At 44.2% G+C, this 18,119-nt stretch overlaps 1 protein-coding gene across 2 annotated transcripts; it reads left to right on the top strand.

Moving 5' to 3' along the window:
• The first annotated feature begins 376 nt into the window (after positions 1–376).
• Positions 377–16,457, top strand: LOC139413271 (protein Wnt-2b-A-like). Of its 2 annotated transcripts, none has more exons than XM_071160456.1 (5): positions 377–1,077; positions 4,090–4,310; positions 11,717–11,994; positions 12,256–12,520; positions 13,336–16,457. In XM_071160456.1, the coding sequence occupies exons 1-5, from the start codon at positions 920–922 to the stop codon at positions 13,563–13,565; spliced, it is 1,152 nt and encodes a 383-aa protein (XP_071016557.1). In that variant the 5' UTR covers positions 377–919; the 3' UTR covers positions 13,566–16,457. The 2 variants fall into 2 exon arrangements, with proteins under 2 accessions (XP_071016557.1, XP_071016558.1); XM_071160457.1 differs by having other exon boundaries at positions 484–1,077; positions 4,090–4,292; positions 13,336–16,024.
• Positions 16,458–18,119: the final 1,662 nt, after the last annotated feature.

Here is an 18,119-nt window from a genome sequence, read left to right as displayed (position 1 = left end):
TACTATTTCTTAACTATTATAGTGCGTGTAAAGGAACAATAGGGGAAATTATTGCCTATTCGCATAAGAAATAGTTCGATTCCTTAATTATTTTAGTTCCATATGACTCGGTATTTTTTTTTTTTAAGTAATTGAGATGAAAAACCTATTTGGGTATTTTTTCTCATAGTGCGCATCGAAACGGTTTGTCATCAGTCAATGAGGGTGTCAAAATCTTTCCAATATGGGGTTCACCAATATTTAAACGGCTATGTAGGCTAGATAACTTTTACATGCCGATATCTAAATATACCGAAGTCCCTCACCTCACCGTGCACATACCAGTGTTTGTAATTGTCTAACAAAGGGAGGGGGGGCATGGACAGCTGACATGCTGGTGCAGTGTTTTTTTTCCCTGCGGCGCATCTTCAGTCCCGACTGAGAAGAGGAGCGCGGAGTAGCTATCTGTCTCATCCTCGGACAGATGAGTGACTGACTTTTTTCAGTGTCATCATTTTTCAGCGTCTGGTATACCTGTGTTTGGGTTGGCAACTTTTTCAGCTTCACCTGCTATTCACGTCGAATGTCTAACAAATAGCCTAGGCTACAAAAGAACACGCAACAGCAGAGGAAATAGTTATCGTTGGCAACAGAACATCTGTTTGGACATTTGGGAAAGTTTCTCAGAAGATGCGTCTTCATTCGATTTACTTTTCCTAGACCGACTTTTGATAAGCACTGATTCGATAAATAAGAGATAAACACTTAGAAAACACATTTTCAAGGCGTCAATGAACTGACAGTACATCAAATTAGCCTTTTGAAACTGGATGGATAGAATGTTTCAACTTCTTTAGATAGACAGGTTTCCCTCAATGATGATCAGCAAACCATCGCCAAGGACTTTTATCATTTATTATATGTTGTATGCCGTCTGTTCATGAAATTAGAAATGTTTTGTTTCTTCAAAACCCGAGGATATTCCAGGAACAGGACGGGGTCTCGAAATGGGATACTATCCCGACACCCCTCAAGGATATACTTCACCTTTATTCTGCTGCTTCTCATCTTCACACCTAGAGCAGATTCTTCTTGGTGGTGAGTGGTGTCTTTCATATGCACTTGATGCTGCAGAAATAATCCTATAATTTCTATCCAAGATTACATCTATAATTGAAGTCATTGACATCCAAGATTAGATATGAGTTTCCAGTAGTTTTGGATGACCAGTTGTCTTAATTAGCTAATTATAAGACGTTCCAAGACCTTACAAAAGTTAGGCCTATTAATGTTGGCTATTTAGGAGTACAAAATATAAATGAGGAGAAATCATATGGCCTAATGCATATATGTTATAAAGTATGGATTAAATATACAATTATAAACTGGGTGGTTTGAGCCCTGAATGCTGATTGGCTGAAAGACCTGATATATCAGACCATATACTACGAGTATGACAAAACATTTATTTTTACTCTCCTAATTATGTTGGTAAACAGTTTCTAATAGCAATAAGGCACTGGGGGTTTGTGGTGTATGGCCGATATACCACGGCTAAGGACTGTAATCCAGCCACTCCACATTGCGTATTGCATAAGAACAGCCCTTAGTCGTGGTAAAATGACCATGTACCACACCCCCAAGATTCGAGATTCGAATTATCCTAGGGATGCAGGAGATTGGGAAATAACTTAAAGTTATACACCAGTTATGTGGCAAACAAATTCAAGTATAGTTTAACACAATAAAACCTTTGTAGTCAATACCTCCATCACACCTTAGAGTCAGACCTATACCCTGCTGGTACTTGTGAAGAAATTGCTGCCAGGCTCCAATTCCAACAGCCACAGGGGGGAATGTGTCTGGATATGAGTTTTATAACATCAATAGTCTATCAAGTGAGATCAACCAACAGCAGCACACTGTCTGGTGTTCATGAAGATTCATGGACTCAGGGACTTTCCACTATCAATCTTGCATATTAGAAGTGCGGTGCAGGCAGTGGTGCAAGAAAAAGTGTTCCTTGATGATTTCTCTTGAGGGTAAGAACCAAGGGTGAATAAAGGAAGTGCCTACCACTTCACGTGAAACACTGCTCTTATGCCACGATACTCCAATCTTACTGCACAGAACATGGTAAACCAGCTTTCAGCTAGTGGTAAAATAAAAATAAATAGTTGTGTTCTTATAGTTGATCATCCAAACCACGATAATACCACATACATAAAACTTTTTTTAATTTTTTTAAAATTTTTTACATTTTATGTGAGACATTTTAGAAATTGATATTTTCATAAAAATATCCCTGTGGTATTGTTGAAAAAGCTTCTCTGTCTCACAAAATATTATTATAAAAAGAAGTCAGTGCAATTAAACAGTGAAGTGAGGCGGAGCGGGGAGACATGGTAGATCTCTCCAAGGATCTACATATTTATCCAATCATGATTTATATAGTCCGGGGGTTATTTCCAACATGAATGTGATTATTCGGATAAGAAGTAGTGTGTTTTCTGGTGTGCTGGATTGATTGTCCTCTCTCCAAACTAAGTATGAGGCGTAGAGACAGTCAGGGTCTTTTGGCTCAGTTCTCTACTCTCTCTATGGAGAGAGTAAACACTGTGTGCCTCTGCTCTGCTTTATTGCTCAGACTCAAGCAGCAGGGAAGGGAGGCAGATTTTTTTATGGGGGGGGGGGGGGGGGGGGGACGACAACCATAACAGGAGTGGAAACACTTTTCTGTTTCTGTATCGGTGGCACGACAAATAATGTAGCTGTGATTAAGCCTGGCAGTAATGATGTCCGGTCGTCGCAGGGAGAGGGAGAGTTGGTTTACAGGAGACAATGTCACACTGTATGGCTGCTGCACTGCACTCGGTGTTTCTGTTCTAGTCTCAGGGGTCTCTCCTAGTTAACTGTGTGGATTCTTTCCTATCTGTGAAAGAGCATCTGACGGTCTCACATTTCATAAACAGCACTGTCCTCTGATGTACCATTTATGGCATCTGTAACCGCGTGGGATTGACAATGAAGCGGGACAGAATTGTTAAATGCATACTTTGTATAGAATTCCTGCGGTTCAATCGGCAATTCAATTAATGATGAATACCCATTGATTCTTGAAGAATATAACTTGTCACACATCTTTCTCGACCTAACTTCAAATCTGTACGCCTATGTAGAGCACTCACTACCGAGTTCCAAACTGCCTCTGGAATCAACGTCAGCACAAGAACTGTTAGTCTAGAGCTTCATGAAATGGGTTTCCATGGCCGAGCAGCCATGCCAAGCGTCGGCTAGAGTGGTGTAAAGCTTGCTGCCATTGGACTCTGGAGCAGTGGAAACATGTTCTCTGGAGTGATGAATCACACTTCACCATCTTGCAGTTTGACGGACAAATCTGGGTTTGGCGGATGCCAGGAGAACGCTACCTGCCCCAATGCATAGTGCAAACTGTAAAGTTTGGTGGAGGATAAATAATGGTCTGTGGCTTTTTTTCATGGTTCAGGGCTATACCCCCTAGTTCCAGTGAAGGGAAATCTTAACGCTACAGCATACAATGACATTCTAGACGATTCTGTGCTTCCAACTTTGTGGCAACAGTTTCAGGAAGGCCCTTTCCTGTTTAAGCATGACAATGCACCCATACACAAAGCAAGGTAAATACCGAAATGGTTTATAAAGTTCGGTGTGGAAGAACTTGACCGGCCTGCACATAGCCCTGACCTCAACCCCATCAAACACCTTTGGGATGAATTGGAATGCCGACTGTGAGCCAGGCCTAATCGCCCAACCTCAGTGCCCGACCTCACTAATGCTCTTGTGGCTGAATGGACGCAAGTCCCCGCAGTAATGTTCCAACATTTAGTGGTAAGCCTTCTCAGAAGAGTGGAGGCTGTTATAGCAGTAAAGGGGGGACCAACTCCACATTAATGCCCATGATTTTGGAATGAGATGTTCGACGACCAGGTTTCCACATACACTTGGTCATGTAGTGTATCTTGTTCTTTAACATGTTTTTTTTTTTTTAAATGGACATCTGTTTTTACACAACAATAGTCCCTGGCAGTTTTACTGGCCTACTGACAATGCACCTGTCTATCTGATCTGCAGGTACATTGGAGCCCTGGGTGCACGGGTGATCTGTGACAACATTCCAGGCCTGGTGAACAAGCAGCGCCAGCTGTGCCAGCGCCACCCGGATCTCATGCAGTCTATTGGGGAGGGTGCCAAGGAGTGGATCCGTGAGTGCCAGCACCAGTTCCGTCACCATCGCTGGAACTGCAGCACGCTGGACCGAGACCACACTGTCTTTGGTAGGGTCATGCTGCACAGTAAGTCTGTTTCAGTGTGTTAATCTCTCTCTCTGTGTGTTCAGTATTCAATCACTTGCATCTTGTATGTAAGATTCACCACATTAATCTGATTCAACACATACAAGTTTTCACATTGGTGGTTGTAGGCAATAGCAGAACATTGTGAGGGACCGCTTCCTTGCCTTTTAGACTTACTCATATTCAAGCCTTAAGGGTATAGCTATGTATATCTCAGCTCAACACATAATACAACAGTTCCCTTACATATTTGTCTCCTTTGTTTGCCCCTCTCCAATAAGGTAACAGGAGAACGTACTAGTTGTCATTTCCAGTTGTACAATACCCAGAGAGAATGTGTGCAAGTAAATGTATCTAGTTTCACCTTCTCCAGGAATGAGGAGGGTTGGAGAAAGTGGATATTCTCCGAAAACTAGTAGCAGAGAGAGTGATCCACAAGGGTGATGTCTAAACAGTAATAGGAGATGTAAATATTTGGGTAGATGTTTCTGGCAGGCAGACAAAGCCGTACTCCCTGACATATTGCCTGTGTTCTGGTTCATTGCGTGAGGAGGAATGAAAACTAGAGGTGGGTGGGAAAAGCAGACCAAATAACCCTGAATCTGCTCTCCTCTCAAATGAAAACATACCTAGTGACTGAGAAAGCTGCCATCTGTGCAAATTAAAGAGTGACAGATGTTTATTAAGCCTTCGCAGAAGGCAGGAATCGTTTTCACAGGAAGGCAATAGTCAAACACACGTAGGCAGTCAAAAACGAACAATACCTAACAACCATACAAACATAAAGAACTGAACTAAATAGGGAGCTGATGAGACCAGGTGAAATTAATGAACAAAAATGAAAGACAGGGCTACGTTCCAGAACAAAGAGAAAAAAACACAAGATTGACTAAGTAAAGAAAAGCAGAACCTTACAGTACCCCCCCCCCCCCCCCCCCCCAAGGGAGGCTCCTGACAACCTAGGAGGGTGGAGCGGGCGGGCAGGGGCGCAGAGGCGGATGCCTACTTCGGGGGTGAGGTCCGGCAGGCTGGTTCGACAAGGTCGTGGACTGACCCAGCGTCAAGGCTGATGTCCAGTGGGTCTGTTCGGGGGTCGGCCTCAAGTTCAGGGAGCGGGACGATCCGGGCGGTTATGGTGAAATGCCTGAATCATCTCTGGGTCGAGGATGTCTTGGTCAGGGACCCAGGACCAGTATTCAGGTCCATAACCTTCCCAGTCCACTAGGTAGTGGATGCGACCTCTCAGGCGTTTGGAATCAAGGATGGCCCGTATGGCGTAGGCATACGTACGCATCCTGTAGAGGACTGTAGGTGACTGGTTTTAACAGAGACATATGGAAGGACGAGGAGATTTTATACAGACGGGGTAACTGGAGGCTGTACATGACAGGGTTGATGTGATGGGTTATCTTGAAGGGACCAATGAAGTATGGACAAAACTTTTTGCAAGGGAGGCGGCGCCACACATGCTGTCTGGGTGAAAGAGTAGTGTAGGTTGGCGGCGTCTGTCGGAAAAGCGTTTCTAGGTATTAGAGGCTTCCTGCAGATGCCAGTGAGCGGTCTCCCATACCCGCTTACAATGCCGAAACCAGTCGTTGACAGCTGGGCCAGTACCAGGCTCCGCCTCCCAGGGAAACATGGGGGGTTGGTAACCAAGGACACACTGAAACGGAGTAAGGCGGAGGGATGAGTGCATGAGTGAGTTCTGAGCATATTCAGCCAAGGCTACATACCGACCCCAGTCGTGTGGAGAGCCAGAACATTGATGGCAGAGGTACTTCCCTATTTCTTGGTTCAGGTGTTCTGTCTGCCCCTGGGTCTGGGGTGGTACTCGGAGGAGAGGCTGAGGGCGACCCCCAGTCGTTCACAGAAGGCTCGACACACCCGGGAGACAAACTGGGGCCCACGGTCAAAGACGATGTCCTCTGGAATCCCACACAGATGGAACGCCTGCTGGAACATACACTCCGCCAATTCCATGGCGTTAGGTAGATGAGGAAGAGGAACCAGACGACACATTTTTTTTAAACGGCCTACTATGACAAGGTTGGTGGTGTTACCAGAGAATTCAGGAAGGTCTGTGATGAAGCCAACATCTATGTGGGACCAGGGTCTGTGAGGGATTGGCAAAGGTTGAAGCTTCCCAGAAGGGGGACGACAAGGGCTATTGGTTTGGACTCAGACTGGACAGGAGAGTGCGTAATCCCTTACGTCGAATGCCAGTGAGGACCACCAGAACTTACGGGCTAGAAGTTCAGTGGTTTGTGTAATGCACGGATGTCCTGACCCTAAGGACGTGTGACACCATTGCATCAGTTGGGGTCTAACAGCTGCTGGTATGTAACTCTTCCCAGCTGGTGTCTCAGGAGGAGCTGGGTCTGAGGTTAGGGCTTCTTGTATGGCCGAGTGAACCACCCACTGTACTGGTCCCATAATGCAAGAGGGAGGAAGAATGGGTGTAGGGTCTGAGTTACTGGTCGGAAGGTCAAACTGGCGGGAGAGAGCATCAGCTTTTACGTTTTTCTTTCCAGGGATGTAAGTAACATGAAAATGGAAGCGTGTGAATAAGAGAGCCCAACGGGCTTGTCTGGAGTTTAACCTCTTGGCCATTCTGATATATTCCAGATTACGATGATCTGTTAGGACGATAAAGGGATGTTGTGCGCCAACTAACCAGTGGTGCCACTCCTCGAGGGCCAGCTTGATGGCGAGGAGTTATGTTCCCCACATCGAAATTCCTCTCAGCAGGGGATAACTTCCAGGAGAAGAAGGCACAGGGATGTGATTTGGGAGGTGTTCCCACTGATTGAGAGAGTATGGCTCCTACTTCAGAGGCATACACTTCCAGGGTGAAAAGAAGGGTCGGATCAGGTTGGCGAAGGACAGGAGCTGAGGTGAAGAGGCGTTTCAAGTTGTTGAGCGCAGTCAGGGCGGTATCAGTCCATTGAAGGGTCTTGGTCTTTTGGCTGGTAAGGGCAGTGAGGGGAGTGGCAGTCGAACTGAAGTTCCGAATGAACCGGCGATAGAAGTTAGAGAACCCAATGAAACATTGGAGTTCCTTAACGGTGGTGGATTTGGGCCAGTTACTGACAGCGGTGACTTTATTCTCATCCATGCTGACCCCTCCAGGTGTCAGTACAAAGATGAGGAAGTTTACCGAGGTTACATGGAAGGTGCTCTTTTCAGTCTTCACATAAAGGTTATGGTCAAGGAGTCGTTGAAGAACCTTTTGCACATGCTGCCTTCAGGGAGTAGGAGTAAATCAGGACGTCATCAACGTAGACGATGAGAACGCTTGATCATATCCTGGAAAGTTGGAAAGTTGATCATATCCTGGAAAACTTTGTTCATATAGGATTGGAAGACGGTGGGGGCGTTCGTAAGGCCGTATGGCATGACCAGGTATTTATAGTGCCCTTGAGTGGTGATAAAGGCCGTCTTCCATTCGTCATCTTCACGTATACGGACAAGGTTATATGCACTTCGCAGGTCGAGTTTAGTATAGATGTTGTCGCGGCCCACTTGTTCAAGGGTCGCTGGGATCAGAGGAAGAGGGAAATGGTTCTTGACCGTGACGTCATTCATTGAACGATAATCAATACATGGACGGAGACCACCGTCTTTTTTCTCCAATGAAGAAGAAGCTGGACGCAGCCGGGGAAGAAGAAGGACGAATTCAACCCTTTGAGTGATTCATCAATGTAGTTCTCCATAGCCTCATTTTCCGGGATAGATAGGGGGTAATCATGGCACATTGGCACAAGTCAATAGCACAGTCTCCTGGACGATGTGGTGACAGAGTGGAGACCTTGGTTTTGCTGAAGACATTGCTGTACTGGGCATATTCAGATGGTATGGTGGGTGGCACTCCCGAGGCAGAGTCGTCAATGGTGGTGGCTCTGCAGGGAAAGCTGAGACAACTGGAGAAGCAGGTAGAAGACCAGGACAATAGTTCACCTTGTTGCCACAAGATGGCAGGGTCTTGACGACAAAGCCAGGGGTGTCCGAGGATGAGTGGCTGTTTGGGGGATGAGAGTTCCATGAGATGAATGGTTTCGGTGTGGAAACTCCAATCTCGAGGGTGACGCTCTGTGTCAAGTGCGTGATGAAGCCCGTGCCCAATGGCTGCCCGTACAGGGTGTTAATCCTTAAGGGAGGGTTGACAGGTGTTAGATCAATGTCAAGCTCTTGTACTAGCTGGTGATCGATAAAATTACCTTCTTCTCCCGAATCTATCAAACCTTCTACGTACTTGGTAACCCCCTTCACGGTTATTAATACTGGGACGGAGAATTGCTTCTAGGAGATATTTAGAAATAAGGACACACCTACCTGCATGGCAGCGAGGGGACCCTTCTCATCTCTCCGTGGGGGGCGAACAGGGCAATGGCTGAGTAGGTGATCTTTCCCTTCACAGTATAGGCAGAGCCCTTCTTGGATCCACTTTTGACATTTGATTTATGGGAGAGGAACATGGCCCAACTGCATGGGCTCTGGAAGACTCGGACGGGATCATGAAAAGACAAGGTTTCGGGTTCCTGGGTGGCAGAGTTCTTCAGCGGTCGGCGATGAGGTGGTCGATGTAGATGAACATACGAATGTATTGATTTAAATCCTAAAGGTCTACTCTACAGGCCAGCTCTGCCTGAAGTTCCCTGTTAACCTCTCTAGGATAGGGGATGCTAGCGTCCCACTTGGCCAAAAGCCAGGGAAAATGTAGCGCGGCAAATTCAAATAAAATTATATAAAAATCAAACGTTCATTAAATCACACATGTAAGATACTAAATTAAAGCTACACTCGTTGTGAATCCAGCCAACAAAAAGGCTTTTCGGGGAAAGCATAAGAAGCTATTATCTGATGATAGCACAACAGTAAACAAAGAGAGTAGCATATTTCAACCCTGCAGGCGCTACACAAAACGCAGAAATAAAATATAAATCATGCCTTACCTTTGGCGAGCTTCTTTTGTTGGCACTCCAATATGTCCCATAAACATCACAATTGGTTCTTTTGTTCGATTAATTCCGTCCATATATATCCAAAATGTTCATTTATTTGGCGCGTTTGATCCAGAAAAAAAACAGCTTCCAATTTGCGCAACGTCACTATAAAGTATCTCAAATGTTACCTGTAAACTTTGCCAAAACATTTCAAACTACTTTGTAATACAACTGTAGGTATTTTTAAACATTAATAATCGATCAAATTGAAGACGGGTCTATCTGTGTTCAATACAGGAAGACAACAAACCAACGCTACTTTTCAAGTCTTGCGCAACTCTCAACAGTGTTACCCAGTTCCTAGATGGTCGTACTTCTTCATTGCACAAAGGAATAACCTCAACCAAATTCCAAAGACTGGTGACATCCAGTGGAAGCGGTAGGAGCTGCAAACAAGTGCCTAAGAAATATCGTTTCCCAATGAAACGATATTGGGAAACTGAACAGACAGAGACCTAAAACAGACAGAACAGACAGTAACCTAAAAAAATAAAAAATCTGAATGGTCAGTCTTCGGGATTTTGCCTGCTACATAAGTTCTGTTATACTCACAAACATGATTCAAACAGTTTTAGAAACTTCAGAGTGTTTTCTATCCAAATCTAATATAATAATAATATGCATATCTTATATTCTTGGCATGAGTAGCAGGAAGTTGAAATTGGGCACGCTATTTATCCAAAAGTGAAAATGCTGAAGTTAAGCCCTCTTCGGTAGACGGTAAGAAAAAGCAGCCTCATTCCATCCACTCCCTGCAGCCATGGTGCAGAACTCGAGGGCATACTCGGCAGCTGAATTGTGTTCTTGTTGACGACCGGAGGGAGAGTGATCGAATACCTCTTTAAAGACGGTGTGGAAATGGGTCTCGGATCCGAGTTCTGTGCTGTCGGCAGTCCATATGGCGGTGGCCCAATCCATGGCTTTGCCTGTGAGTAAAGACAACAAAATCCACCTGCTCTTGTTGGTGGCGAAGTTAGTGGGGTTGTGCTCAATGTATTTGCTGCATTGAATCAGAAATCTCTGACATTTCCCAGGTGAACTGTCATATTTTCCAGGCATGAATATGAATGAAGGAGGGCTATGGGTTACGATACCTGGCATTGGAGGAGTAGGGATAGGTTGGCGGAGAAGATGGCAGATTTCCTCCATACGCTCCTCTTGCTGGGTTAGGCACTGCTCTAGCTCCGCTGAATCCATTCCGTTTTTAGGTGAGGTATTCTGTAATGAATACTCAGGGAGAAAAATGTGTAGGTTCACAGGCAGGGCGCGGCAAATGTTTATTAAGCCTTCGCAGAAGGCAGGAATCGTGGTCACAGGCAGGCAATGGTCAACCACAGGTAGGCAGTCAAAAACAAACAATACCTCACAACCATACAAACAAAAATAACTGAATTAAATAGGGAGATGATGAGACCAGGTGAGACACGAACGCAGGTGAAATCAATGAACAAAAATTATAGACAGGGATTATGTTCCAGAACATAAAAAACAAAAATACAAGGGTTGACTACGAAAAGAAAGCAGAACCTGCTGTACATGGACTGATTGTACACAAACATTGTACAGAGACAACCAAACCTATTTGACTCAAATTTGTTTGTGCTCTATATTTCATTATATATATATATTTCATATATATTTATATATATTTCATTCTATATACATTGTAACAGTGTCTGTGTTCCAAGTTTCAAGAAGCGTAGACACTGTTTACATTCAGATAGCATGGGACGCAGCACACACAAACAAGATTTGAATCAAATATAGGCATGTTTGTTTCTGTGCAATGACTTTGGACTATGCAAGTCCAAAGCTTTCAGTTGGGCGTATGTTAGTGTTCGTAGCATGAAATCTGCTCTAGATGATGTACCGCAACTGCTGTGTAACGACATGGTTACTACAACAAAACAAACTTTGCCTGTATAAGACTGACTTCGTTTATATATATAAAACCAACCTGAGGCCACGTGTTTGAAGAGTATATTGTTACAAGCAATATGTCTAAAAAAATAAGCAAAATCAAAAAGGGTAGTTTTGAGATAATAATATTCATATTTTTAATGTTGAACAAATGAATGTGAAAATGTGTATTTCAGAATCTAGACATGCTCCATATTTGAGGGAATACTATAAGGAGGATAATGACTCCAAAATGTTGTCTGTATCATGTATGGTTCACAGATCATAGGGTCTTACAGGAGGCATGTATAGGTTTAAAAAGGGTCTAAAATGGCAATTTTCACCGTTATTTTCTCCCCCGAAATTTTTATACAAAAGGTAAAAAGGATGTTAAACACCTTTCCTCCCAATGAAGTTCCTATGTGAGAACTTAGCCCCCCGCTGGCGTGGAATCGCACAATGACATCTTCTTACACAAAATCTCCTACCATCATATCACCCCAGGTAGCCGGGAGGCAGCGTTTGTGTACGCCATCTCCTCGGCGGGTGTGGTCTATGCAATTACCAGGGCCTGCAGCCAGGGGGAGCTCAAGATCTGCAGCTGCGACGCCCACAAGCGAGGCCGAGCTAGAGACGACAGGGGCGACTTTGACTGGGGCGGTTGCAGCGACAACATCAACTATGGCATCAAGTTCGCCAAGGCCTTCGTCGATGCCAGGGAGAAGATGATGAAAGACGCTCGGGCGATGATGAATCTACACAACAACCGCTGTGGGCGAATGGTGAGCAATGGCTTCGGGGTTAAGGTGCCGTTTTGCTTTTTTGATACAGGCAGTCCCTTTAAACTAGCACTAGCATATGCTTTAACTACAGTGTAACAACATTGTTACTACAGTTGAACATACATTGCTAGTACAATTTAAGCCACTGTTGAACTGATTTTTTATAAATACCCTAGACATGAATAGTGAGTGTACTAGGTTGACCACAGGTGAGGCTTTGTCTCAACCTCTAACGAAATTGTCCAACCTTCTTGATTTCAGGCAGTGAAGCGCTTTATGAAACTGGAGTGCAAGTGTCATGGTGTCAGCGGCTCCTGCGCCCTCAGAACCTGCTGGTTGGCCATGTCGGACTTCCGGAGGACCGGGGACTACCTCCGAAAGAAGTACAACACGGCCATTGAGGTGACCATGAACCAGGATGGCACAGGATTCATGGTGGCTGACAAGGACTTCAAGGGAACCACCAAGAATGAGCTGGTGTATGTAGAAAACTCCCCTGACTACTGCCTCATGGACAGAGCAGCAGGTGGGTCAACTCATGCAGTTATAGATGTTAGGTAGGGCCAGGAATTTTTCCTCACCACATGACCTGGCAGAGAAAAACCCAGAAGTTTTAGAAATGTCTAAGTGGAAATTAATTTGAAGAGAAATAACATTTCACTATATGATTCAACATAATATTACATTTAGTCATTATTAAAATGTATGGGGCCTTATTTAAGTACTTATCACCACACTTGGGGAAAATATTGTCATCAGAAACTTAGTTGCTCTAAGTAAAAGGTATTACCCAGACGCTAGATAATACAGGAGTCTACGCATCAAATACAGCTACGAGAATCCCAGACTCATCTGCCGAAGGCCTGCATACCTTCATGGCTCAGAGTTAAATTATTTGACCTTTAACTTCTCTCTAATTCCAACTGTGTTTTCTCTGCCTTGGTAATCTCTGTCTCTCACGCCCCTCATGTCCTATCACTTCAGCAGAGCGTCCAAAGAGCTCTAGAACAGCTAACGGCTCTGGTTATGATACTTTGGATGTATTGTGTGTTACTGGTATTATCCTCATCTCTGTTAGGCCTATAGTTATAGGTTGACACCTAGTAAATTGCTGTTAAGAAGAGGAGCTATGCTACGCCCCTAGCCTACTACAAGGTGAAGCAATAATCTATTGTATAGGAATTCACACCCTAAGGATTCAACAGGGTCATTTTTTAAAATCCTTCTGTGGTCACTATTAAGCTTCACTCCCAAATGCTCAAGGGGAATACCTCCGCTCACACCTATTCTCACACCCCTTCACTCAAGGGCCGGCTGGTCTGTCTTGTGCTCTCTCCACAGGCTCCCTGGGCACGGCAGGGAGAGTCTGCAACAAGTCTTCCAGAGGCACGGACGGCTGCGAGGTCATGTGTTGCGGACGGGGCTACGACACAATGCGCGTCAAACGAGTCACCAAGTGCGAGTGCAAGTTCAAGTGGTGCTGCGCCGTGGAGTGCAAGGACTGCGAAGACACAGTGGACGTTCACACCTGCAAGCCACACAAGAGACCCGATTGGTTGGACCTAACTTGACCCTGAGGCCCGGCCTTTCAAAGGATCTAGCAGTGGCCAACTGCATTATGGGATATGTAGTCCCTACTCCCGACTCATTTCTGACCTCCATTACCTCTGGCATGGTTCTCATTTGACAACCCCTTCTAAAGTGACATCCTAAATAACTTTTTGCCAAGGGGCCATATCCCAATTTGGATTGGATGGTGCAGTACTGTATGGTTCTGTTCTATAGGAAGGCAGTCTAAGAGAGTGGTTGGGCCAGGAGAGGGGATAGTTCCTATTTATGTTTTTGTTTGATCGTGTTGATCTGGGGAAATACTATTGTGCTGCTTCCAAAGTGCTGAGGTCAGTTTTTACAACAGAAAATAATTGACACATTATCTGTTGTGGAAATGCAGCACAGGACATTATACTGTGAGCACACCAGAGATGGCGTTAGGATTGTTGGGTGGTGTATGTGTTGTTGGTTTTTGCTTGGTTTAAAACTATGTTCTCTTCTAAACTGGTGACCACTTTGCTCAGTGTTTCATCGGTGTTACAATGAAAAGTGACAAAGAACTGAAATTGTATTCTGCTTGAGACACTGGACATGGAAAGACTGACTTGTATTCAGTAGTTTAGGAGTGTGAACTTTCAGAAAAAAAGGACATCATGCCTCACCCGACTGGTCAAAACGGCATCGGAATGGACGTACAACAAAAAGTGAATTCAACTCTAACATCCAACTGTTACCACGGGCCAGAGAGCTGCACTATAGACACTAATATAGCCCAATAATGAGCAAAGAAATTCATTTAAAACAAATGCTTCTGCTATGAGAGTCAAGTGAAACCAACACTGTCGTCGGCCGAGGTGGACCGTAACGTCTTCTCTCCCGTTGGTGTGACAGTTACCCTGTCAACCTATTATTGTACGTGTTCCTAAAAGAATACGGTGTGATGGACGCTAGCTGTCGTCTCTTGCTTTATTATTTATCACTGGTTACTGAAGCTGCTAGCTGCTCTCCCAAGTTAGCATTCTTCACTATGGGGCACTTTCATTATGCATCCGTACGCAACACCATAGTCATTTCACTCTCGGGGGTTGTTTTGTAGGCTACGTGGGGCTCTGGCTGATCTGTGACAGATGAATCACTTTGTGAAACCCAGGCCACGACGTTGCGTGACGTAGAGGAGCTGAGAACCAGGATTGATTTTTCAAATCAACATTCACAAGTGCACATAGGCCTTTTGGGCCAGCGGGATATGACCAATCGAGACCGAACAAATGGTACAAACGAATGACCGAAGGCAGTGAGGTCCATGTGGCGATCACAACTACTTATTAAAGACGTCCCATAAGATGAATGAGATTTCGGTTTGTGTTAAAAAGAGGCAACATTTTCAAATGCAAATGGGCATTGATGTGATTTTAATGCAATGTTCTCAGAACGGTAGGGAGTCGCGGGCCAAGTTGTGCTGTGGTGTTAGTTGGAGTGTTGTTGTCACCTTGGGAGGACCCTAAAATACCACACTTGTTCTATATTAAACCCTGTTGATCCTTCTGTCATTCACATCAGATCTCATCCATCCTCATATCTCTGAACATGTGACACTGTCATTGTCACTGACACACAAGGTGATATTCACTGAATCTACTACTCGCTGTTCTTGAGTAATTCATTAAATTATGATAGATTCCACCCCCCCTCTAATGTCAGCGCTGGGCTCGGCCCTCAACGAATCCGTGGTGTAGGTCCTCTAATTACAGCATTACTCTTCCCCGAGCCAAACATGGGAATTATTTATCTATTTCATAGTCTGTGTAAACCAGGGGATATTATGCAGACTGTTTTCTTTCTCACAGAGCATTATTGTAAAACGATTAGTCACATTAATCACTTTTGAAAAAGCTTTTATTGGTCTCTAAATCTTTTTAAAGGGCAGCGCAACTGTGTCCTTGTGGAAATGTCCTGCCAAATCTCATATAGTATACAGTGGACAGGGAACGGGAAGCGCTTGCTTTGCTTACATCAGTCTTCTAAAATAACCAGCTTGTCACCATCTGCATTCTCCTCCCATCATTGTGATATCTAATGGGCATCTATTTAGTGACAACATGATCACTCTAAAATTGTCTCGGGGGGGGGGGGGGGGGGGAGTTGAGGATGGAAGACCTAAATGTTTGGCACTAAGTGACACAATGTCTTTATGTTGCCCTTCAATAAAAATAAATTAGTCTATCATAGACAGGGGCGTAGGAGTGACTCTGACAACCTGAAAAACAGGTTTTAAATGCTCATTTCTAGTGACTTTTGAGAAAAGGTTACAGACAAATCTTTTCTTACAAACGGGCAAATTTACAAGGCTAAGGGGGCCCTTGCAGAGGGGCACATACTCTGGTACAGTCCAATCAGTCTTAGGGCCCTTGCCATTCATACTGTACTGAATACCAGTCTGTTCATGTGGATATATTCAATTAAACAACCATTTTGTACTCATTCGCTGCTACTGTATGATTCATTTCCTATTATTTTCTCACTTCCCCTGTGTCAGGTTGTTACTACTGCTGCTCTCCATACTGTATGGTTGGAAACTTAACATAATATTTTCCACTTATAATACAGTTATTATACTGTTTTATAAACTGGGTGGTTCAAACCCTGAATGCTGATTGGCTGACAACTGTGGTATATCAGACCGCATGTATTTTTACTGCTCTAATTACGTCGGTAACCAGTTTATAATAGCAATAAGGCACCTCGGGTTGCGTCGTGCCTAAGAACAGCCCTTAGCTGGTCATATACCACACGCTCTCGTGGCTTATTGCTTAAATAATAACCAGCAACATACACAGTTAAAACTGTAAAATATAAAGGCAACATGTAAAGTCCCATGTTTCATGAGCTGAAATAAAAGATCCTCAATATTTTCCATGTGCACAAAAAGCTTATTTCTCTCATATTCTGTGCACAAATTTGTTTACATCCCTGTTAGTGAGTATTTCTCCATTGCCAAGATAACCCATCCACCTGACAGGTGTGGCATATCAAGAAGCTGATTAAACAGCATGATCATTTTACAGGTGCACCTTGTGCAGGGGACAATAAAAGGCCACTCTAAAATGTGCAATTTTGTCACACAACACAATGCCACATGCCTGAAGTTTTGAGGGAGAGTGTAATTGGCATGTGACCTGAGATACTGCCAGATAATTGAATGTTCAATTCTCTACCATAAGCCGTCTCCAACATCGTTTTAGAGAATTTGGCAGTACATCCAACCGGCTTCACAACCGTAGACCACGTGTAACCACGCCAGCCCAGGACCACATCCGGCTTCTTCACCTGCAGGATCGTGTGAAACCAGCCACCCGAACAGCTGATGAAACTGAGGCATATTTCTGTCTGTAATAAAGCCCTTTTGTGGGGAAAAAATCCTTCTGATTGGTTGGGCCTGGCTCCCCAGTGGGTGGGCCTATAACCTCCCAGGCCCACCCATGGCTGCGTCCCTGCCCAGTCATGTGATATCCATAGATTAGGGCCTAATTAATGTATTTAAATTGACTGATTTCCTTATATGAACTGTAACTCAGTAAAATCTGTAAGGAGTGACGCTCGAGAGAAGCAGGTACGGGGAGTCAAACATTTAATGGGGAACAGACATAGAACAAGACAGGAACAGTGCAGAACACGGGTAACATGGACATATGAAAATCAATCCCGAAGCAGGGAACAGAGCTTGGGAACAATAAGGAGGGTAATGACACAAGTAATTGAGTCCACATGAGTCCAATGATCGCTAATGCGCGTGACGGGGGGAAGGCAGGTGTGCGTACTGATGGTGGCTTGAGTGCGTAATGCTGGGGATCCTGGAGCCCTCGAGCGCCAGGGGGAGGAAGAGCGGGAGCAGGTGTGACAAAAATCGTTAGAATTAGTGTTTATTTTTCTGTTCATTTTAATTTTTTAAAAATGACGCATGAAAGGTCAAACTGAAATGAATCAATCTCTACAAATATCAAAAATGAAATATCATCATGGCTGCCTCTCTCCTGCATGAACTTAACACATGCAGTACACCCTCTAGACATAAGATGCTATCATTTCATCAGAGATAAATCATATAATTCAGATTGATTCACACTATGACAGAGCATCAGTCTGTGAACTCTATGGGCTCGGAGAGGCACTTCTCACTATCTTACCTGTTGCTTTGTGGCCTCTCTGCATGTCTGTCTGTTCATGGCTGTCACTCTCCTGCCATGATCATGATGGCACCAAACAAAGTCTTAACACATGGAACACACCTTCATGACCCATAATCACTGTGCTGAAGTTCAAGACATCTAAGCTGAAAGCACTCAAATCTGCCATCTAGTTGCAAGGGTGGTTTCTCTTTTTTTGACTGGTGGCACATCCATTGCTACCTTGCTGACCCTATCCTGAAGACTAAGACAGTGATTGAGCAAGCAATTCTGTAGCTAGCAAGTATTCTTTGCTTCAAAACATTCACTATTAGTTTTACAAACAGACAGCATTACCTAGTTAGATAAAACCTGACAACTAAATATGAATAAATGGTAGTTGTAAAGCTA

This window comes from Oncorhynchus clarkii, chromosome 7 (genome assembly GCF_045791955.1).
Source record: "Oncorhynchus clarkii lewisi isolate Uvic-CL-2024 chromosome 7, UVic_Ocla_1.0, whole genome shotgun sequence".
Taxonomy (NCBI): domain Eukaryota; kingdom Metazoa; phylum Chordata; class Actinopteri; order Salmoniformes; family Salmonidae; genus Oncorhynchus; species Oncorhynchus clarkii.
The sequence above is the reverse complement of the archived record's forward strand: the minus strand, read 5'-3'. Positions and strand labels throughout refer to the sequence as shown.

Coding starts and splice junctions, on each gene's coding strand:
- LOC139413271 (XM_071160456.1), top strand. CDS start 920: ATGAAATTAGAAATGTTTTGTTTCTTCAAAACCCGAGGATATTCCAGG. Junction 1,078..4,089: donor AGAGCAGATTCTTCTTGGTG/GTGAGTGGTGTC, acceptor TCTGATCTGCAG/GTACATTGGAGCCCTGGGTG. Junction 4,311..11,716: donor TGGTAGGGTCATGCTGCACA/GTAAGTCTGTTT, acceptor ATATCACCCCAG/GTAGCCGGGAGGCAGCGTTT.